Source organism: Psittacula echo (genome assembly GCF_963264785.1).
Source record: "Psittacula echo genome assembly, chromosome: 1".
NCBI lineage: Eukaryota > Metazoa > Chordata > Aves > Psittaciformes > Psittacidae > Psittacula > Psittacula echo.
In genome coordinates this window covers 114,715,626-114,740,511 of record NC_137735.1, presented here as the reverse complement: position 1 = coordinate 114,740,511, position 24,886 = coordinate 114,715,626, and the positions used below count along the sequence as shown (strand labels likewise).

Below are 24,886 nucleotides of genomic sequence, written 5' to 3'. Positions count from 1 at the left end.
AGCACTTAAAAAAGTCACAATACATTGGAAGTAGACTGAATCAGTTAAAACTCTGTAATTACTCTCTGCCACATCTGGAAGGATCTGAAAAGGGCAGTTGTTTGAAATGGCTACCTGTGTTGCAGTGACACAACCCCACCAGCTGATGAGCAGAGGAGGCACAACTGAGACATGCAGCATTTTTAACTCAACAGGTATACTTATTTTTACAGCTTCTAGTATATCAACTCTTAACTGTATATCTGAATTTTGTTATTTTTGCATGCACAACTACCTTTTACTTACCACTGACTTCCGAATACTAACGCGTGGTTTGGGAATAGGTTTGGAGGGTTTATTTTCAAAGCTTTCTGGGAGGGTTGAAGAATGGCCCCCTTTTCGTGCTTGTAGTGCAAGCTGATAGGCCACCTCAAATGCTTGTCCTAGTGTAAGGATGATTTCATAAGCTAAATTCTGAAACAAGACAAAAACAGTTAGTTAAAATTAGAGTGAGGCTGAATTATCATCAGATACATGAAGTGGAGTAGTACTGTCTACAGGAAGTGATTTGTAATGTAAATAATTAAAATCATGCTGCTAATGACTTCCTTAGTCTCGCTAATATTTATGTCTCATTTGATTTCTCATTGATTAAAACCAAACTAAATGTAATTTATTGTACTGAAAGTAATTACTTCTAAAAACCTTGAAAACCTCATTTCACTAAGCATGAAAACAGGATTGGGTGAGCGTATGTCATCTCTTTTTAGAACAAGTGCATTCATCCCCACATTTTCAGCTCACCCCATATCTGCTGCTCTCAGCATTCCACCCATCTTGCACTACTGCACCTATTTGACACTCAGCCTTGCTCTATTTCAGAACTCCTCTGCTGACTGTCCTCCTCTAGAACTGGCAGCCTGATGTGCTGCTTCCCTGGGCACCTGCCTCGGGATGCACTGCACTCTCACTGAACAGCATGGGAAGAGGATGCAGCATTTATGTGGTGCTTCCAAAAGGACATAAAGCAAATGACATAGCATCATAGAATCATAGAATGGTTTGGGTTGGAAAGGAGCTTCAAAGGTCATCTAGTCCAACTCCTCCTGCTCCACAGATGTAGTCCACCTATGCATGCGTGAAAGTCAGTGCTCTACTTCAGATGCATGTCTCAAGTGCTGGGGAAACCTTCTCCTGCTTCTGGAGTTGTTTTTTTTTTTTTTTTTTTTGGGGGGGTGGGTTGTTTTGTTTTGTTCCTTTTTTATTTGGGGGGGGGGGGGGGGGGAGGGTGTTGGGGGTGGTAGTTGTTTTTTTCCCCTAGAGAAAAAGTGTTTGAGCTCAAACTGGCATGTTAGAATACTCTGGGGAAGTGTGTGTGTGGGTTACTATGTATGACCAAAGAAGTTAGACTCTTGAGACCAAGACCAGTTTAGTGGTATCGGTGGAATACTGTAAGTTCTCACGTGGAACAAAACCTGTTGAAAGGTTTATAAAGCATGACTGAGGAACCAAGGGGTTGGCACAAATAGTTTTTCAGCACAGTTTTACATCAATGAAAGAGCAGCTGTGAGTTTTAAATCTGATCTTAACCTAAACTGCAAGTGAATTTCTATGGTAATTTTTTTTCAAGTTTGTGGGGTTTTTTTGGTACATTTATTTCTAAGGTCCTACTAAAGCCTATTTCTATGTTACTCAATTTGCAACAAAGTTTTGAACCCCTGCAAAGCAAATGCAAGCCTTCAGACTTGCTACTTTATGCTCTATGGCCTCCTTAGAACAATTCATACATCATTGATGCAATTCAGAAGTTAACTTCTCCTTCCTCAACTTCTGTAGTTCATAGTTGGAAGCAATCCCGCATTGCTTTGAAACTAGGTGATCCCTTAAAATTCCCACGTTTGTGATATAATTTTAAATGAGGTATCTGTTTATCTAGTCAAGTCTAGCTGTTGAGTTTGCGACAAGCCAGAAAGCAATACTTGGAACACTTGGAAGCACACTATCTGCCCTTAAGTTGTCAAAACACAGTTAATGTGTTAATGTAAAATGTAGGACATTTTATTTCATGTTCTACACTGCAATTTCACAGTAATAGTGAAGAAATTACATCCTTTTTTACCACACATGTATACTGAGATAGTAAAAGCTAAATTCAGCATATTTAGCTCATTGTATGAACTTCTTATGAAGGTGCCAGCTCTGGGCTTTGTTAGGTCAGACAGAAAAGTTATACTCCTCCACTGGGATATACTCTCAGCTGCTATGACTATGGTCACAACAGCAAGCTAACCAAAGTTTCATAGCTTCCCAAATAAAAATGTCTGTCTAATTTGATATCAGTAGTCTCTGCATTATCTCCTCTTTAAATTATGGAGATCTGCCAGGATGGTGAAACACTGAGGATGCAGTTTGCCAGAGTAATAAATGAAAGACTAAAGAGACTATTATAAAGAGCCCTGCCTTTTAGCAGAATGCTGGCTATGGAATTAAGACCAACAGAGTATAATTGTTAAAAATGTACAGAATAATATTATTTGAAATGGAGCACATCTATTAGTAGGACAAAGATATTATTCTAAAAACATCTTAATCAGCGGTCATGACAGTAAGGCACCGTAATATATCACCATGGGATTGTCTACAGTGGCTATTACTATTGCTAAAGAATACATCAACAGGACAGGGTGTAGTAATGGCTTAGAGAAAATGCAGACTGCAGTACTGTTGGGACTGAGAAAATGCACCATCCAGTGTGACATACAAAAATGTCACAGACACAGGCCTGGAAAGCTCTTGAGATAAGAGTGGAGACAAGCAGAGAGTTTGCTATGCTGAGCCATAAATCCAGCCTGGGTCCTGCGTCTCGTCTGAAGCCACTATGATTTGTTTTCTTTTTGCAATCTGTAAAATGAAAAAACAGGCCCACCTGGAGCCTGAAAGCCGTAGGAAACATGGAACTGTTTCTGTGGTTAATAAATATTTGAGATACAGCAAATAAAACAGAACATCCAGTGTTCTGTTCAATATTTGAAATGTAAACTGAACTTGTACATAGATTTCATGCATTGTGTACTGCGGTACAGCCTTGATGAAGAGAAATCTGCAAGTGGAGGCTAGGAGGGGTTTAAAATTGTCCCTTGTAAAATTAAAAAAAAAGAACAATCTGAAAAACTGTATTTTGAAAACACCCAGAAGTAAATAAGTTTGGTTTGAGGAATTTCTCACCTGAAATACTGGGAGAAGAATATGAGGATTACAGTTGGTATGGATTCTTGCAGGTGCTGTATTGGAGAGATAAGAACAGGAGTCCCTTGGGGATACGGGTGGAAAACCAAACCACAAAATCTGCTGTGGAAATTCGGATGGAGTGAGGAGACTATTTGATTTTTTTACATGTGGTACAAAAGGAAGGAAACATCTGCCTCCCTGAAAGACGCTTAGTACAGAAGTTGTAGACCTGCTGGTCTGACTGAGGAAGACATTGACCTTCATAGCACTTCACCAGACTCCTTAGAAAGGAGGCAAAACTTTTATGACCATGGTGCTACTGAGAAAGCTGCAATCCTGCTCCATGGTGAGCTCAGCAGAGAAGGAGAGTGAGCGAGCTAACACCCTTCAGCAACAATTTCTGGGAGATGAGAAACTGAGGTCAACTGCCTTGTTTGCCGTGTAATGTTACAATAGTGCCCCGGTGCAAGTCTGAATCAGAATTCTTCAGCCGCCTTATCTCAGAAAACCTATTCCAATGCCCAATTGCTTTCTTATATTTTAACTGACTTTTTTACTGCCAGCTGTATTCTATTCATAGGTACATTGGGCAATACAGGAATCTCTGATGGAAATTACTCTGGATGTCTTCCCTCTAAGAACCAGAATTTAGTATAGGAACTGTGACAATGTTTTTTATCTCCAGAGGGAATCCTTCACTTATAGTTGAGGGCTGTTTTATAAGCGAACGAGACTCAAACAGGTTTCAAATATTGAACAATAAATTCTCTTCTTCACCCAAGCCTTGTCCTCTTCAATATTCTTTAATTTTCTGACTTTTTTTCAATTTTGATTATAGAATTCTAACACTGAGTAGACAAGTTACAAGTACAGTCACTCCCAAATTGTATGTATCAGTGGTTGACATGTCACTATGATGAAATGCTTTCCTATCTGCAAACTTGATTGTTCTTGCCCACATTTCCTGAGGAACTGAAGGACTTAAAAGAGTAAAATTTTTTTGTACCCCTGCATGTACTGTATTACCATAACATATATGATTTAAGATGAATCATTTTTACACTTTATTGTGGATTTCTACCATTTCAAACCATATTTTTCTTACTATAACTTCTCTCGATTGACTAACAGGTAGGATTGTTTCTATTAACTAACTGGAAGATTAGGCTAATGTAAGTTTTTGACTTTAAACAACAAACATAATGTACTGTATGCTTGCATTCTGCATATCTAGCTAGTGTTTTGGGGGCTTGTATTTGCATCAAAAGTGCTAGGTCCTGAGAAATAACGCAAAAAGAGTATCTGAGTAGGTAACACATAACTAAGGATTATGTTGCAAGAGAAAACTTAGTCAAGACAATACAGTTTCTGTATTGCTTAAAATAGCTAAAGTGCTTGGGGTATTAAATGCTCCTCCTAAGGTACAGGAAGTGAACAAGGTGTTGTAATTATTCCTGGATAGCTATTCTTTCCTTGCCAAGCAAGAAGAAAATGAATTTCATCTACTATACCTGGGTCTATGTTTGTGCTTGATTATTAATCCTATAAATGAAACAGCAGTAAATTGAAAGCATTAACAGGTACTTAAATAGATCAGGAGAAATAACCTCCATCAGTCTAATTTCAGCTGATTCACTTATCGCTAAAAGCTATATAATGTAACATCTTACTGACCATAATCTCTATTTTTAACAAAATTTTGAAGTTCTTTCTACTCCCTGTGGACACTAAAATGTCAGCAGAGAATTTAAACAACAAAAGCACTGAACCAAAATGCTAAAATTCCTTCAAACCTACCTTTCTGTACATTTTACTATTTAAACTCTCTCAGAGCTGTCGCTTTGCAGTGTTGACTATTTCCCCAGTCCCAAAGAAAACGCCTCAGTTCAGACATCTCTAATCTCTTTGATTTAGTGCATTTATATTCATGTAAGCATGTTTCAAGACTTCATACACATTATACTATATTAAAAAGCTTTTCTACTGAATGATTTTAAAGTTTTAATAGCATCTTGAATTTATCTTGTGCTTAACTCAGAGCGCAAGCATTCCTGAAAGTTTTGGACAATAAGTCCTCTTAGTCCTAAAAAATCAGAGGCACTACTTATTTCACCAAATTTAGCTGGAACAGCAAGAATGACTAACAACTGATACATGTTCATGATTTCTTGAAACAGTATCAGCCTGTCCATCACCACCTGAGAAGCATAAATGTAGGAAGAACTTAGTCATTTTCCATCAAAATATCAGGAGCTGTAAGGACTTCTGCTGAAATCATATTTTTGAGATTTTTAGACAAGAAGATCTGAACCAGGAAGTAAAGGATTAAAGCATTAATTTGCTGTTTTCAAAACAAAGGCAATCTTTTTGCAAAGGTAAAGGTGCTGCTAAAATAAAATTTTCCCAAATTCTGTATCTGCATTATTTGTTAAGCTAAAACTCCAACTGACATGACAGAGAGGAGAGCAGAGCAGAGCAGAACAGAGGGACCCTATAATAACAACAAATAATCTGTTGATAGTTACAGGGGTAAACTTACACAAGAACACAGAAAGGCAAATACACAGATCTCTGTTACCACAGATGTTTCAAAAGTTTCAGTGGGGTAGGCAAATATTCCTAGGAAATCTTGGGATATGTAATTAGCTACTTGTGTGGTCTCCATCAGATCTGTAAGTGTTTTGGTTCTCTGGTTAAAGCAAACAGAAAACTTGTCATACATTCTCTACACATTTGCAGAGGAAGCTTCAGTCTTACAGTTCATCCAATATATTGTCAAAAAGTCTAAACAATATTTAGAGAGACGTCTCGAGTTTTTGGGACTGATCCAGCTTAAAACTGAAACATTAAAAGTCAGTACAGCAAGGTAAGAAATCTGAAGGAATCACTTACAGTGGTAATATCTCACCTCTGTTCCAAAAAAGTAGCCCACGTCTGTTTTGTGAAGGTGGGATGTTACCACCACCAGGAGTACAATGCAGTTAAACACATGACGGCCTGCAAACATAATTCCAGCTAGTTCTTGAACCTACCTGTTAGCAAGATTGAACACTGTGTATAATGCACATTGATCCAGTTCTGATTTGTTTATCTGGTTTGCACTCAGATTTCAGAATGGGTGGCCAAACCTGCTTGTTACAAATTCCTTGGAAGGCTACAGCTTAGGTTAGAAGAACTATACGGCAAGATGTATGAAATACTACTTGCCAAGTTTACAGTCAACAGCTGAGATTACAGAGGTGAGTTATTTCAGATAGGAAATGAGATAATATCAAAGAAAATATTTGCTCCTCTCCAGAAATGTCCTTTTACTATCTCATAGTAGATAAGTCTTTTCATGTGGTAAATGAATGACACTTTCCATTAACCCCCCTATACCTGAAAATGTTTCAACAGAATTAAAACACTATTATAAAGAATTATTAAATGAAGTATCTTCTATAAACTGACCACATCAAATGCAGTGAATACATGGCAGTAGTGGTGATTAGTCTTCAAGTCTTTAGTGATGTACGCAAATGTAGAAAGGTCTTCAGGGTCTTGTGCAGCACAGGAAATGTTACGGATTTCATGCTCAGCGATAATATTCTGTTTAAAAAAAATATTTTCAATCAATTTAAGAGTTAAATTTAAAAGAGTTGTAAAAGGTGTGGGTTTAGATTTACATTTATGTTCAACTGCTTTACTGAAGTATTTCGAAAGTTTCTTAGTAAGAAGAGATTTAACACACACCATGCGTGATCTTACATAGAACATTGGAATTTTGACTCTCTCCAGTGATATCCAGAATTGCCAATAATCTGGTAGGAAACAATCACATTCTACGGTCTCCCTACAAATCTGGTTGAGTTTTGTGCAGTTTATTCAGGATCCTCTGACAAAGAGATATCTTTCCTGGCACACCACTGTAAAAGCAGTTTCAAAGCACTATATGAGCATCTTATGATACTGCTGGTTTTCTGTATAATGATCACTCCATGACACTGTTTCAGTCCACTGACAGACAGAATCTGGTGAAACCCAACAGGCTCAATATCCCGGTTTTTACACATGCTGTTTGCCAAATTTCAGCTATACTTTTCCAAGAGATAAAACCACTAAAGATTTACATAATTGCTCTTAAAATGTTTCTGCTTAGTAAAAAGATAACTACAGAAAGGATTTGGCAACTTTTCTCCACTTACTGCCAACAGCATCCTGCAAGAAAGATGTAGAAAAATTAAACCATTCATGCACCGAGCAATGCTACTTGCAACAGCCAATGTAAGCTATAGCACACTACTGGGATACAGGTGGGGCATGTCTGTCCGATGAAATAAAAAAAAGCTGTCTTAAAGCTTTGGAGAAAATTATGAATATTCATTACATAAATTGCTCATATGTAATTACTGTGTTCAGGCCAAAGGAACCATGAAGCCAGAGAAGAAGATACTGCAGAGTGGCTTATGATTAGGCCTTGCTTCAGCAACACACCCATTTCAAACGTTTTATTTAAACAGAATGATTCACTGGATATGAATTTACTTAGCACTTAGTTTGTATGAGCTTTTCTGAATTGTGGCCCTGCTGGCTGCAGCTTTTCCACAAAACCCCAAAATGAACAAGCCTCCTGCAGCACGACATCGCTATCACACCACAGAACATGTGACATCTGTCATGTCCCAGTCCCTCCCAGAGCCACTGTTTGCTGCTGCCTCAGTGGCATCTGTCCAAGTTAAAACAATCTCTGGCTGTCCCTCACTCCTCTCTTTTCTTTCTCACCTTCTTTCCTCCTTCTCTCTCTCTCTCTTTCTCTTTTCTTTTTTTAAATTATAAGGAACAGGAAATGTATAAAACTAAGTCAGTTAAGATGCTTTGCCATATCTTCTTTCATTTGCTAATTGGCAACTTTCCTCCTTGTATATAGGTGTCCAGGTTTTGAAAAGACATATCAATATATCTACTTAAGGAAAGCACACCTTAGGAAAAATCTTAATAAAAAGTATTCCAAATTTCAAATTACAAAAAAAAAAAAAAAAAAAAAAAGAGACAAGGAAACTGTTACTGAGGAAAAGAAATAATCCTCTTAATCTTAAAATTGTTGCAATATACTTGGTTATTTCTGTTTAATGCATTATTCACTGAAATGACAAAAAGAGTACTTATGTTTCAATATATGCTAATTTATAATGACATGTATAATCTCTGCTTAACAATCACTGGCTTTTTATGTTACGTTAAGCATTTTATTTTCTTTGTTCTCAAATTGATAACTTTTACCCTCAATAAAGATTTTGATGCGTATTACAATTAAACCAAGCCCAGGGATTTAGATAACCACAGATATAGCTATAATACAGTCACTGATGTTGTTTTGGGAACACTGTAGTTTAGAAAGAAGAAATAATTAAAGCTTGGAAAGTCTTAAAATCATGTTAAGTATTTATGCCAAATCATGAGCCACAAAGTAATCAGATGAATTTATGCAGTGTATGTGAATGGAGCTCTGCTCTGTTACGCTGAAACATTTCCTAAGTGACCTGGGGTTGATACAGGGCTTTGCACTTGAGTCAAAACTCTCAGAGATTATTTTAATGTTTTCACTTTAAACCAAGTGGAGTTTGGAAACATACCCAAATCAAGTTTGTTGTGAATAAAATAAAGTATACCTAAACTAAATCTTCTGGATGAAAATGAGTAGTGAAACTGAGCTTTTCCCTAGCTTTTATAGGATACCCTCTGTGATCTCCTTTCAAAACTAAACATGTTTTCAGTGATTGCTTTTACTGTTTCCTAGGGTCATAGCTCCAGTAGACCCACAGTCTTACTCTGTGGAAATTACAAGGCTGTGAATCAGCTCACTGTTCTGGGAACACTCCTCAAGCATTGACTGCCACTGTACAGCCGTCGTTCTAAAAATTGTCACTCAGTTTGGCAAGAGAAACCTCAGGCGCTTCTGGAAAAGCAGGGAAGCTGAAAGTCGAGTCTGGTTCTGCCAAGGAAATACCTTGGAGAGATCAGTGTTTTGCTAAGCAGCCTTGCTTTTGCTTGCCTATCTTGTGTCAGCCAATGTCCCTCCTGGCAGAAATCACCCGGAAGTTAGGGTTAGCTGTGACCCATGAGAAAATTCTCCAAGTCTGCTTTTTCCTAAGCAGCAATTTCTTTCTGGCTCACTTGCAAAAAAATGGTGTCATGTCAGAGTGGTGATATGCCAAGCTTCAAGGCGCCACCGAAATAGCTGTCGTGGAATGAGGTCAGGGCCCCTTCATCACCTGAAGCTTTGCCTGCTACGACTCAGAATATAAAGTCTTAGCTTGGTGGCATAAAGGAAAAGGATGAACAGCCATGAGAGCTGAGTTTTCAAGCACATAACTGCTAGCTATTTTTTGTCATTAAAAAGTATGCATTTATTGCTAAGTGGTGCCCAGCGCTGTCAACTATAAGCTCATATGGAAGCGGTACAAGTCTGAATAGGATCTCACCTTAGTGCTAATCTGTTTTGGGTCTTGAACGAATTGGGTACAGCACACTGTGGACAAGGATGATAACAATGCTTCCGGGAGAGTTGCAGGCTATTACCTGGTTTTTACAGAAGGGAAAGGCAGTGCAGATTTTGAACTGGAGAGAAAGCAATCTACCACTTGAGAAAAAACACTGTGGCATTATTTACCTCCATCAAATACATCTATTGCACTATTAGGCATAGGATTTCAGTGGGACTGGTCTAAAGATAATGCAATTTGCCAAACTTCTTTCAAGTTTCCATCTTATATAAGATTATATGCACCGTGCAAAGAGATACTGGAAGTTCCTTTTGTTCTCCTGATGTACTTTTTTTTTAAAGCTATGGACACTGAAGTTACACCCTTTATACCACCGAGATTTAAGAACAGAAAACAGCCTTATTCAAGTTAGAGTTAACAGCATTGCAACGTCCTGATTTGTGCCCTGCACATCAGAGAACATAAAGGAAATGAGGGTTGTAGAAGTTCAAGTTTTGAATCAATGGAAGAAAAAGGAGCTGACAGGAATCCCTGGCCTCTCTGCTCTGGTAAATATGCCAATACCTGACATAATAGTGATTTCACATCTCTTTTTCTTTCATGCCATCTTCTAACCCTAGATACGGCTTCCAAACTCTACCAGAAGTTCAAAAATCTGCTTTTGTTCCTTCACTTAAAACTCAGTTCTAGTTAAACACCTTTAAAAATTGACTTATTTGGCAAGCTGGATGGATACTGGATTAGATGTATCACGTGGTCTGAATGTTCAGCAACACAAAGCAGTTATATACATTATCAACCTGGTCAGGTAGCTGGGTTGTCAGATTTATTTTTCATATTGCTTTTAGTGAGTTTTAGTCACATAATAGAAAAGGTAATTTTTCTTCTATTCACATGCAAGCATCAGCATGGATTGCATTTTCTTGCCATTTTAGACATCCGAAGAAGAGAAATTCATGCATTACTTTACACGTGTATACGGAGCTTGTACATTTTACTTCGGCTAAGCAATAACCTACTGCTGTATCCATCGCTGAGTTCTCTGATATCCCAATTTCTCCCTTTTTTCATTTTTAAACAATGCTGGATGTATTTTAAAATGTAAGAAACAAAGCACAGGCGCATTGCCACACAAGAAGATGAAAAAAATATGGAATAACAACCGTTAAGAAGCTGCTGCAGTTCAGGGGGTCAATTGGCTAGTACCAGAAAAACAGCTCTCAGAGAGGCTCTGACATTTGAAAAGAACATTCAAGGCCCATGTTTCTTATTTTTACAATGGCTAGCCCTGTATAAAACTTTGCATCTTTATTCTTCATTGAGGCATCTTTTCTCCTCCTTCTCCCCTCCCCCCAATTATATTATTGAACAAATATGCATATATTTTCTGTATATTTAAGGAACTGTATAGGGAAGAATATGATAAAAGATTCAACAGAGGCTCACTGCCAAATGTCTTTTGTGATAAGCTTGCTTTTTAATGGCAGAAGGTTGGACACTGTTCATCAAATGAGCCATTAAAGCTGCCTCACTCGTCCTCCAGACTGAGTTTCTGGAGAATGACAATGACATTATATTTCGGAAATAAGATGAAAAAGAGAGGAAAACACAAAGTGCAACTCGGTTCACTCTCTATACTGGTGCTCTTAAACAGCCAGTCTCATATTCATATTTGAGAGAAATAGAAGACCAATATTGAATAATTACACATACCTTATTTGTTGCATCAATAAATTTGACTCCCTTATAAGAGACAGATAGGACAATGGTTGGTACTTTCTTCATTTGTTCTGTAGACTTCTGGAATCAAAATGAAGATGTTATTAGAGTTGTGTTGCATTGCAAGACCAGTGCTCTTTCTCTTCTTCTGTCAAAATGAGGAGCTTAAAACAAAAGGTACTTATCAAAATATTCGACTGTTTCTTGAGCTGGCTATGCTCTGGGCTTTTGAAATAGCTGCTTTGTAGTTATCAGACTAAGAAGATCTTTACAGTTTATTGCAAGGATGGTAAAAATTCTTATTTTCTCTAGCACAACAGGAAGAGAATGAAATAAATTTGCCAGGCTTAAAAAGACCAGTAATGCAATCAGGGGTTTCCCAAAATGCATCTGTTTAAGATCATCCGTGCCTCCCCTCTCCTTTTCCTGCTCTTCCTAGATGTAAAAACCAATACTGTGGTACTTCTCACAGTACTGTTTCTTTGCTGCAATTACTTGTCATTTAGAAATATTTCACTCTCTTGCCTTCTTGCAGTTGCATTTGTGACACAAGATATCCTTGCCAGTCAATCTGTCTGCCCAACACTGTATCCTGTCATGACTGGCCATCTGCAGTTTTTTGAGTGTAGCTGCTACTGAAAGCTGCTTTGGCCATGAATTAGCACTGAGGCTTACTCTGCATTCCCTCAGTGCCAGGTTCTCCTACCTACAGTTCGTGTCTTCCTATATGGCTATTTTTTCTTTTATGCTAGTCTATTTCTGTGTGCCATCAACATGATGCACACAGCAATGATATTTCCTGCTGAGCAGATTGGGCAAATATTTGGGATAGATTTAAGTTCTCTGCAGAAAAATCTGTTGATTAGATTACAGATCAAATTTACTAAACTAACCCCAAAACCAACCAACCAACAAAACAAATATGGGCATAATAGTTTACAGCTGATTTGAATTCTTTTAAGGTGGAGGGCAATGACCAGACTATTCTGTACAAAACTACCGTAGATAAATAAAATAGATAGGTAACATTCAAATAGCACTCACTCATGGGAGTATCTGCAAACAATCACAGAGGTCAATCAAACATTTTGTTGAGAGGAAAATGTGAGGTCAGTTACAGCTAAATATGAATAAATATCAGCCCACAGAATGAGAGTGCAAACACACTGAAAGGTCTAGAACTGGCACCCAGAAAAATCATTAGAGCAGCTGAACAAAATGAGCAGCGGAGGGTTTGTATTCTTCAAGGAAAAGGAAACAGTACAGATATAAGCTTAAAAACACAGACTGTTTCTGAGAAAAAAAGTCTGAAAAATGGGTGATGCCAACACCAGAGAGCAAAACAAACAAAAGCTTAAAAGAAAAAAACCTGTAATCAAATCCCCTTATCAGCTCTCATTCCTTCCAGAATCAAATGAGACTCCAATTTTGCCAGTATAAAATTCAAAGCTACAGATCCAGCTACATTCTGCAATTAGTGTCCATGCCATGAAGGCTAAACCCTCTAATTAATGTTTCAAGGAGAGCCCCACGCATCTGTGCAATAGAGAGGACTTGCATCTCTCAGGATCAAATGACAAGTGACTCAAGACAACAAGCAAGTGCCAGTTTATCCCAGAGAAAGCTTCTTTCACCCAGAACACTAGGCACTGCTCAAAAAATAAAAGCTTAAATGGTAAAACATCCTGAAGAATCTTAACAAAATCTGAAGGAAGACACTAATCTGACTTGCATGACTCTGAGCTGCGTGGAAAAAGAAATGGTATCCCTTCCAAAAGCAGAGCAAGTACATACCTGTGTGTGTGTGTGTGTGTCTATAATAGATCTTAAACGAGCCTTTTCACAAAATTCAATGCACGGAAAGCACGACAGTGACTCTACAGAAGCTGCAGTACATACATCTATCAGAATAACAAGCAATATACCCCGCATATGCTCATAACCAGACAAAATATTCGCAAATATGTCAACATCACTTTAATCATCTGGCAACCCAGCAATCATCCAACTTTTGTCCTTTCTTTCTATCCCGACAGCTACACTCAGGAGCTCTTTGTCTCCTATTTTGATTATTGTAATTATCTCTTTCCTTGCCTCCTTAGCAGCAAAATTCCTCTTCTCCTCCAACACGCTATACAAACACGGCTACTAAGTTAATTTATTATAGCTTTTTGGTCTAATTTGCTCTACCTTCCATTTGCCATAAAGACGAAGCTTCCTGTTGCAAGGCCACGTTGTACTGACCATCTGGGAGTCCTCTTTCCTCTAGACCAGTAGATTTGTAATTTAATCATCTTCTTTGTCTGCTCCATATTCACCTGGGTTTATCTAGAACAGACCTGATCTTTAGTATTTAATCGAGGTTGTGAACTGCTAGAAGACTGTATCTGAGTGAAACAGCTCATCAAGATACTATTAAATTATACCTGGCAAATCAGGAAATGAATCAGAGACTGATGGACATTTGTAATTTATGAAGCCAAACTGTCTCAGCTGGTAAAGAACAATGCCCCTTATCAGCTGGCAAACCATACAAAGCCCAGGATTTGTGCAAAGGTGTTCTGGAAGACTGTAGTCCAGTGTAGAAACATGATTTTAGGAAACAATTCTGTACTTGTACCCCCACTGCAACAAACAGTAGGGCAGTGCAATAACATCCTTTGTTATAACGACAGTGCTATCACGAAAAACAAACAGCTCTGTTCCCCTTGCTCTATTCTCAGTGATACAGTAACTGAAGTCCACCATATAATTATTATTTCCAAGCAGTTTCCAGACTTGAACAGTTCTGAGTTGTCATGGTGAGCTCATCCTATTTGCTTGTTGTTCTTTTCTTTTTAAAGGAGGAGGTGGCTGCCAGAACGTGTAACGTGAGTTTTTAGAGATACAGTATGAAAACCATTCGCTCAGGCACTGTAAGTGCTTTGGCTCTAATTTCTAGGATGCTGAGATGGAGTACCACAGCTTTCATGGTCAGACATTTCACACCTCTGTGCAGGCCAAGTGGGCATCTCTGCCTGTGCCTGTGACCAGAATCTGAGAAGAAGGTGGGACACAGGAGTCAGTATTCCCTTTCCATGGGCTTTTCAGGTTCTAGCCACCATATCAATTCTGTTAGGACATGATGAGATGACAAAACATTCTTGTCCATCTGGTGCCTCTATGGGAAGCATGTGGACTTGAGCCAAAGTTATAGGAGCCACAGCTGAAGGCTGGCATTGGATGTCATGCGCATGCTGACATATGGTCTAATGCTCCAAGGCGTGTTCATACCATAGTAGCAGAATTAGATTTTATTTCATGTAGAAGCAATCATAGTGACAGGGCCCTGTCTTTGGGCAAGTGCTCACTAGCCTGGAACTGGTCATAGTTCCTGTGAACTCCATCATTTGTGACCGTAACTTTGTCTATTTTTTTTAAGACACTTCTTTAGGAGAATCATGAGGTTGAACAGCAAGCATACTCTAGGCTTGTCGCCAGTGCCTACACAAGGACAGATGTGCATGCCCTGTCTCCTCAGGTACAATGCTCCTGCAGTGAGGAGTCATAATGCTGCACAGTGCAATGCCAGAGAGACCAAGCTGTGATCCTACTTCTGAAACACTTCCTACCAGACAGGTAGATGACTATGTGAAAGTAGGCCCTGTGTAACTCAAGAACCACAAAGCAGGCTTGACTTCAGACACAGGAAGATGGAAGAAAGCATCACCATCCTAAATCTAATGTGACTTATGTTCAACTTCCCAAATCCCCCCCAAAAGACACAAAGTCTCTTCTTCTACAGAATAAAGAACAACAGGAATAGCAGGCTTGCCTGTACTTTAATTCAGCTGCTGCAATGAAGCTGCTTCATCTCCTCAGCACCCAGAATGGAGATCCATGCAGTGGAAGGAGGTGAAAGGCGTCTGCTGTGTAATAGTCTAGTTATTACAGTGCTTGCCTTTACAATAAAGGTCTGGATTTAATTCCCTTCTGAGTTTGCATCTAAACCCACTGCTACCATTAGGTAGGACAGTGCCAAAACCCTGAATAGCATTGGACAGGGCTGCTTCCAATTCGTCCTTTTGAAACTAGTCATAAAGGTATGCAAGAGCACAGTGGTGCCACAGAGAGAGCAAGTGCTTGCTTCTCGTCATCTTTAGCAATTTAGCTTCACTGAAAAATCCCACCCCACCTGCAAGCAGACTAAACAGATTTCCACAGTATAGCACTACAAATTGTCTTAAGTGGGTAAAGCATTTCCACCTGTATTTTGAATTTGAGTTAAAGGCTGTGCCGAACTTATTTAGAATACAAACTAAAATCCAACTAATTTGAGATCCACCCAGCCAGTGTGTCTAACAAATCAAGGTAATCAACAATAGCTTAAGAAGCAGAGGTCTTTGTTCTATGAATAAAGCAATATAAACTAGCTTTATTTTTATTTTTAAAAAGCAAATACTTGCAAATACAACTCTAAAGGGCCTTTAAACCTTTCAGGACAAGATTGTACTGCAAGACCTTGCTCTGTGCAGAACTGAGAGCACTAATCCAACACTTTTAACTATTCCTCTAGTGTACAAAACACAGCGCAGACACACACATACAAAGCAGCTGAATAAGAAATTCAGGAGCACACGTAGAATGGTGTCCAAGTAAGATGCTCACACATTCACTTGACATACTTGACATATTCTTGCACTACTTTGCCACACTGACCACTTTCATGTACTTATATATACATTTAGAACTGGACTACTCAGCTTTGATACAGTGGCAAAAATGTTAATTTTTAGGTTTTACTGAATATGTGATTATACTTGATCCTGCACATACACAGTAAAAAAACATTATTCAACTATGCCAAGTCACTAACAATTCCATACATAACTTCTGGATACAAGTTTATAAGCCTGTAATATCTTAAGTTTTCATCTCGGCTATTTACCTTTGCAAATTAATCATTAATTCTGTCCTTTATTGTTTTTTAATAGCTATCTGAAGACTGTAACTGGCAATTTTTCTATTCAATTACATACTGAAATCCACTTCACTATGAGAATCTGAACATTTTCCCATACTGGTAGCAACTATTAATTCTAAATAGCATCAGACCGCACATTTCAAAATACATATTGCTGTCGTCTACTATTATCTGCCCATAAGTCTGTTATTTATTTAAAGCTTATGAAGCCTCATTAAACAGTTCTGTTTGAGTGAATCACTCTGACAAGATCATGCATGAAATGAAATTGAAATAAAAAATCAAAATTCACATTTGACTAGTTAGTTTTGAAGCCATTTTTGAAATCTGACTTGTAACACTTACAAACTTCTCTCAGTCCAAAAGTCTTAAAAATGCATCACTGACGTAATTTTATACCTCTTGGAATAAGACAGCATCTGTAGCCCCTGTGGTACAAGACTGTTTACTTCCCTACAATTAGTGAATGCCTCCCAGCTACATCATTAACATAAGCGTTGCACTGGGGATACACGTGCAACTCATCTACTTGAGAAAAAAGTTTTTTGCTTTTGCCATATCTGTATGCACTCATCTGCTGCTGAAAGGGTAGCACATCCCTCCCGCGCCTTGGATTCTTTTTAGCCACAGAGCTCAAGGACATACAATCCTCTGAAGAACATGGGATGGCATGATGTGGATGTGCATAAGGACTGAACATCTTCTAGATGTCCCAACAGTTCTCTTTTCCTTTTGAATAATATCTATGTGCCTGTTCCACTGCTGGCTCCCCAGAAGCAGTGGCCACATGAGTGAGACAGAGCTACAAGTCCCACAAGAACAGAGACTGAAGAATCTGAATTCTCAAATAAAGTATTTGAGCAGGACACTTCTACTGTTGGGGGGAGAAACTAAATGCAGATTGAAAAGTAGAAAGGGATTAGCAGAAACAAGGAGACTGACATCTATATCCAGGTCATCCTTCTTTATATAAGAAGAAATGGGGAATGAATGCCGCAGACCCTGCCTATTTTCAGTGAAAGGGTCACCTCTGCTTTATCTGCAGATTTTGTAACAATTCCAACTTTCAGTCTTCAGTCAGCAAGATATTTAAACACCTGCTTTATGAATAGAATCATGTTGCTGGTTTCCCAGAACTTTGACTGGAAATGTAAGAACCTTTATTCTAACAAGAAAACCTTTAAGAAAGATACATAATATTTAGGAAGGTGTCAGGCTCCAAAAGCAAAACCTATGTTCCCTACTGCTGCAGTATATATCTGATTGGTTCAGACTGTACAATTGGTGTATGCAACGTTAGTGATTTAATATTACTGCAAGGAAAGAGTCCACCTTGCTGCTGTACTCATGCCAGTAAGTACAAAACTATCCCCTTCATACCTGGTCAAGACATTCAAATGTGTAAATGCCAGATGGAGTCGACTGTAGTGAACAAGTCTCTTCCTAGCTCAAATTAAACTTTATTCCTTTTCTTTATTTTAACGTAAACATTTTATTTTCACTTTGTGTTCCTATGGTAATTTGAAGTGAAGGCAGTAATCTGACTGAAAACAAAACTTGTAATATCTCCTATTCCGTGCTGAGCAAGTTGAAAGCTCCTAAGTTTCTGAAGGTATTTCTCAAACATAATTAATAAATCTATACTGGCCAGGACAGAAAGATTTAATCTGCAAGTAGCAAAGGTCAGTTTACAGCAGGTGGGAACGGATATAAGGAGACACTGCTGTCAGCTGTGGAGGGAGTTTGTGAGAGAAAATAGCTGGAAACAAATAGGAAACCATAAAATATAAATCCATCTTTGGAGCACAAATATGTGAATGGAAAACCAAAGTATAATCCTTCTAACAGACACAGTTCTTGCCAAACATCCATAATTTTGGATGGATGCAAAAATCTGTAATTTGGGTGGGAATGAAAAGAATGTATAACCTTGACCACCGTGCTGAGCTCAATCTATTGCATCTGCATGATTTTCTCCAAACAAATTCATCATCTGCCCTGCTGGAGCACACTGCTGCACAATGCTGAGAAGCAGAGTGAATAGCCAAGAAGAGTTATTAAGATAGAGCTTCCCAGGTTTGGTGGGTTTTTTGTTTCCTTTTTATTTTTTATTTTTTTTCATTATAGGAGATTTAAGATCTCCCTTCACTCTTGAGTTGTAAGATAAGGAGGCTGCTGTAAGCCGCGCTGTGGAGAGATGTGAGGGGTATCCACATGACACTTCCCTTGAGAACCAAAACCATCAATTGCAGTAACTGAAAGCACAGGAAGGTTCTACAACTAACAATGAAGGATCTGCAGTCAGCAAATATGTCATTTTGTTGTTTCTCTGTATCTATGAATGGTTAGGGAATATCATGATACTTTTTTTCACTGATGGACTTCTTTTGTCCTTGTGCATCTGTTGACTGGAAGGCATCTAGTGAATATAAACCCTTTTTTGAGCAGCATTAGGTTAAAGATGGAGAAGCTAAAGCCACATTGACAGAAAACTTAGGTACCTAATTTTAATACCTTCTCCTTAAAAATTGTTATGTGGCTGGCTCCAGAAAGATTAAAAAATCTGAACGTGGTACAAGGTTATATGCAACATACTCCCTCCCAACATATTTCACATTGCAGCAAGCTATAGATTTGAAATATATAAACGGAAAACCAAGTAAAATACTAAAATTAAAACATGCTCCATCATGTTAGTACAACCCTATGTAAAAATCTTACTACCTCTATGTAAAAATTTTACTACCTCTGAGGATACTGGACAAGTGGACAAACTTCAGTACCTGAGGAGCAGTCAAATAATATAACTAGGTTTTCGGTTTTTTTTCATTATGTGAAATGTCTCTTTCAGTACATTTAAAGTAAAATGTAACTATAAAAGAAGACACATTTTCAATGACAACCCATTGGTACTTAGATACAATTAAGCACATCACAGGATAACTTCAGGATTACTTAGGAAAACCTGGACTCCCAATTCATAAGCACCAACTTTCAGAATATAACCATATGGACAAAGTTTTGGAAAAAGATACATTTTTCTCGCTGGGAAACTTATGTTAAAATAATAATCTGCTCCCATTAAGTCAATGTTTTTTGTTTCTGACTTGAATAGGAAAATGACTAAAATGACTACATAGAAAGAATAGATAAAATGCTGATTAAAACCCTGTTCTATTCAAACCTCTTTGCAATAAACCCCCCTTAAACCAGAAAATAAACATTCTCACAGCACAACGGTTTCAAAAGAGAACATAAAAAATAAATGTATACAAACCCCATCACTGTATAATATGTAGAGCACTACAGATTACTATGCAACTTTATTATTTTTATAGAAAAAAATGTATTTTAAATTTGTTTTCAAACACTTATTTCTTCAGGTACATAATTATAAATTTGCTAAATATATCACTTTAAAAATATCTTAAAATGGCTATAAATTATTTAGAGAGACTTTTTTGATGTTAAGCTTTCTAGTTCAGTCAGAAAACTTACTGAAGTTGTCATATGCTACTATGGTGTCAAATTCTGCCCTAAGATCTGCATAGGCATATGCCTGAAAAATTGAACTGCTAAGGCTGACAGTTTGAAAACTGGATTGGAAGGTGGTGTGTGCTTGCAGCCTCAATTAAAGCCCCAGAACACACATACGTGACTATAGCTCCTTCTTTGTCAAGTTGGGGTTTTTTTCAGAGGAATTTAAGCCAAGGTGAGGAATGATTAGCATGTAATTAACTGAAAAGCTACAGATCTCAGGCAATCTAGTAAGTGTGAATTACAGCCAGCCTTTAGCTAGAACATCTTATACAAAAGTCTGTATGCTGCAGACATGTAACAAGTAGGAAATGGCTGTCTGATTGCATGAATTTTACACATCTTCCAGCTTTCTAATGGATCTGAAAGCTATGTCTAATGCTCAGAGGCATCTTGCATAAAAGATTTATGATCTGCAGAAGAAAGAATTTCACTCACTCATCTATGTAATTTTACACGTTTGGTAGATTACCAAACAATTATATTCTTCATTAGTTAATCATGACAGACCATAATATGTTCACCATCTCTATGAACAGGTGCATTCTTATTACAGCTGCAGTTGGGAGTAAATCGTGTAGCTGGCCTGTGGCTTGTTCTGAGTTTACACCAGCAGTATGTTTCTTGAAGACAGACTAAGCCTCACCAGAATGAATCAAAGCCATAGATAAACATCTTCTTACCAGTTTGAAGGAAACCTAAATGCTTTTCCATCATCAGGTGAAACTGAATTAGATCTCTTTTCATCCTTCAATCAATAAGCATGTAAGTAACTCATAATTAGTGGGAATATTCATGTGAGTAAAAGCATCCATAGGATTATGTGACTGTAGGAGTAGACCATATGTAAAAAACAATAGCTTTGGTAACATACTAATATATTTACTAGTACATATTTTCACAGAATAAATTCAATGTAGTCATCACATATGAGCTACATATTCTTTTTGTAAAAGCAATATGATATGGGTACATTTAAACTGTGTGGAAACATACTTTAAGATTCAAGAGAAAACATAATGCATACAGCAGGGTTTTCTCTTACATACAAAATAAAAATAAAAAATAAAAAATAAAAATCTACCTTTAAATTTTGGTACTACTTGATAAAAGGCAGAGGAGACTTCCTACTGAACACCAAAGTAAATGCAAGAGCAATGAGAAACAAATGGGCAACAGAACATTATAAAAGCAAAAAGGGCACAGTACATGTAATCACAAGTTGATAGTATTTAATATTATGATGATAAAGAAAGGAGTAGGTTTACTAACTTACCCTCATCTTTGCACAGGCATCCTGTGTTGACTCTGTGCCTCTTAACTCTTTTACCAGCATAGAACCTAAATACTAAGATAAAAATCCATTAAACTTAATTTAGAATTCCAGAACAAAAAAAATCATCTGCACAAATGCACTAAAAATGCCTAAAAATTATAGTGATAGCAGCAAATTAATATATTACTATAGATGTTTTTTACTTTGCAGTTCTCTGATAAATCATTTAAACCAGTGTGTTAATCAACCTATGAAACAGGAATGCACAGCAACAAGTGTAGTGAATCATATGGAGCCCTTTGAAACGATAACTGAAAGTCTTCTAGCTTACCACCTTAGTCACTCAAACAACAAGGAAATACTACAGGTCCCATCTTAAAAAAAAGGCGTTTGAGTAAAAAATTGAGAATTTGCTTTTTTTAGGTTCCATCTGCCAAACTCATATTGCTATGTGTGCAGTCACATGGATGTGAAGGGCAGCAGCGATGTTAACCTCTGTGTAATCAATCTGTAACTAATTTATGTGCAAATAGCAGAGCCTGATGTCAACAAACAGAGGAAATAAATCTGAACTGAAAACTAGTTTAAGCCGTTATTTCTTCCTAAGAAAAGGCTGACCCTGAACTATTATTTGGAAGCCTTCACTGATCTGAGCAAGGGCTGGGTGAGAGGAAGCAGCAAGGTGCTTGTGCTGGTCCTGGCTCAGCTGGATAAAAGCCACTATGCTCTCCGAGGAGCCTGCTCATCTCTGAGGGTACACAAGGTGTAGTGAGTGCCTCACTGACACATCTGCTTTCCTACCTATCTCTTCTTCACTCTGTCACTTGCTGGCATATACAGTTTGAGCCCTCCTGCACCCTGACAATGGGCTCTCTCCTCTGGATTTATTCCTCTGAGGTCTCAGATCCTCTCTACATCATGTTTGAATGGCACTGCTCCTTCAGGGATGGAACTGGCTGCATCATCCCTGCTGTTCTTGGGTGATCTTGTTACTGCTAACAGGGTTGTGTGAGAGCCATGCTTGCATTTCTCCTAGAGATACTACAGGCGTGTGCGTTTGTGGATGTGCACACGTTCATATAGCTCTGAGCAAATAGGATGTTTCTATGTTTCTGTCTCATGCAGCTCTGGCTTAACTGGAGAAAGGGGACAGCAAGCCACCCCTTGTCTTCCCCCCAGGCACAGAGATGTCTTTTTTGCATTCTCACTGCAGCACAATGCCATGGCTTCTGTCAAGTCTTCAGTCTCAAGTGAGCAACACAGGAGCGGAAGAGAAGTCCTGCCTCTGGTGAGAGTGGGGTAGGTAAACTGCAGGAGGAGGGAAAATGCCAAGGGCAGGAGCCTCTTCCCAGAGGATGCTGCAGACCACCACCACTGTCTGATCCCTCTCATTCCACCACACTGACTACCCTTGGAAATAGACTAAGCTGACCCAACCAGGTCGCGAACCAGCTTCATCTTAAACAAAAACTTATCAAAAATAACTTCAGTTACAGCTGAATGCAAGCTGGGACAAAACAGAAAGTATACAGGTTCATCTCCAGACTCCTGACCTAAACTGAGACATTTTCTTTAAAACCTTCAGTTCACACTGAGTACTGCAGGGGTCTCTGATTTGCAAGAAAATGCATAAATATTTCAATGTAGACAGCAGCCAACATGGTAATTGATGGCAATGGTGAGAAACTTTACAGGGCATTATAAATGTAAATGTAAGCAACACCAACACTACCAGGTAAGCACAAGCAGAAAGGAATGAAGGGCATTCCTATGAAGATTCATAAACTAAGCAGCTGCAAGTTCAGCTGGGGGCCCAGTGGTGACATGAATAGGGCTTTGGGCATTAATTTGATGGGATGGCTTAGTATTGTCCTTGGAGAAGAGAAACTAATTTAAAGCAAGCTCTGAAAATAGAAAATTAAACAAAAGCATATTGAATTGGACTATATATTTCTCTGGATCCTACTGCCTACCACCTGTGGCAGCCTCAGTCTTCTCTGGGAAGGACACAATTTCTTTATTTTCTTTTTTAATGGACTACAGCACAACAAATTGGCATTTCCTTGAAAGCTACCAGCTGGTCAGGCACCAGGGCAAAAAAGCTCATGGCAGAACAACAGGAAGAGACTGGCAGCTTCAGTCCCTGCCTCATCTGCAAGCATTCAGAAATGCTTCTCAGGGTGGACTGTGTAACAGACAAACAAATCACAGAAGTACTGCCTAATTTAGTTATCAGAAAAATTGAGAATTCTAGGAATTTTGCTTTCTTTTGACTTGTGCTTTTCGAAACGTTCTTTCTGAAAGACGCAGAGCGCGTGGGAGCAAGGCAGAGGGCATCCAACAGTTTAACTGAGTGATGTGGCATACAATGAAAGCTGCCCTCATTATAACTTCCAAGCCAGGGTTTTAAAGCTAAGGTCAATACAGCTCAGGCAGCTGAGACAATACACTGGTACATGTTCCTTAAGAAAGGAAGGTGTTTCCTTCATCACCAGTAACCTGAATTTCCTGGTCATCCCAACTTCATCTCTGTCATCCACATGCCTTCCAATCTACTGCAAAGATTACATCTGGCTGTGAATTTACTGCTGGATCAAGCAATGAGATAAGAGGCACATGTGAGATAAACCTGTTCATTTTACTGAAAACTATGAAAAATATTTAAGGAACTATAAATCACTGAGTTTCCTTTTCAATTTGAAGTGCTTCACAGGAGGAGAGCAAAACTGAGAGCAGATGGACTGGACCTTGACTGTGACTTGCTGACGAAGGCAGAGGTGCTAGTTACTGTCCAGCGACAACCACAGAAAGAGACTTGTGACAGATTACAAGTAGGGGTGTTTGCTCTCACTGCCATTTCTGTGACACTTAGCCACTTATTCACAGAGCATTTCTTTAAGGCTATTGCTACACGGACTGCAATATATCACAAAATTCATAGCAAAAAGTACTGTGCATTCTTGTTTCTCATTTAGTACAATTACACTTTTTCAGAAAAAGTAATTTATCTCATTAAAAGTGACTGAAAAAATATTACAAATGAAAAAAACTCAGTCCATCAAAATCTAAGGTTAATATATCTACCCAAGTCAAACCACTAAATTTATCAACACTTACAAATGCTTTATAATCACATGACTGGAAAATGAGTTTCTCTGGATGATGTTGCCAATATTGTACAGGTGTTGATGCTGTGGCTTCATTTGGAGGTCTCAAGGTAATGGAAGGCTCTCCCCAGTCTCCTGTCTGAAAATCATAGTTGTTCAAGATATAAGAGAAGTTGCAGGAAAATTCATTATACAGTAACTCTCCATTGTTGTGCTCAGTTAACAATAATTTATTTTATACACATAGAGCCATGTTACTAAAATAAGGGAACACAACTCCTACAACATTTTGCGTGATTTAATTTATAATCCAAAATCATCTACTGTAGTGTTTAATGAGGCTCTAATTAAATCTATTTGCTTTGAGAATAAAATCATTAGGCTCTGGAAACGTTCTTTAAAAATAACTGTTTACAATACATATATGAGGATGAAAGCAATGAGATGCACAAAAATGCCATTCACAAATTTAGCTACATGTTTTACAAGCTTTCCTATGCTGTTAAAAAGTGTTCCATTACCCCAGCACATATAATTGATAACTAACTTTACTAAATGACTAAATAACTTAGACTTTGCTTTGATCTCAAAACTT

The 24,886-nt window shown here is 38.1% G+C and overlaps 1 protein-coding gene across 5 annotated transcripts in view; it reads right to left on the bottom strand.

Annotated features, from left to right (window-relative positions):
- ANKS1B (ankyrin repeat and sterile alpha motif domain containing 1B) overlaps positions 1-24,886 on the bottom strand; it is a gene marked incomplete at both ends in the record, with an annotated part of 478,018 nt that overhangs the window by 1,002 nt on the left and 452,130 nt on the right. For all 5 annotated transcript variants that reach the window (XM_080616729.1, XM_080616728.1, XM_080616730.1 and 2 more), the window contains 5 exons: positions 286-453; positions 6,658-6,795; positions 11,403-11,489; positions 21,185-21,256; positions 24,302-24,430. In XM_080616729.1, coding sequence (XP_080472855.1) covers positions 286-453; positions 6,658-6,795; positions 11,403-11,489; positions 21,185-21,256; positions 24,302-24,430 — 594 coding nt within the window. The remainder of the gene's footprint in view (positions 1-285; positions 454-6,657; positions 6,796-11,402; positions 11,490-21,184; positions 21,257-24,301; positions 24,431-24,886) is intronic.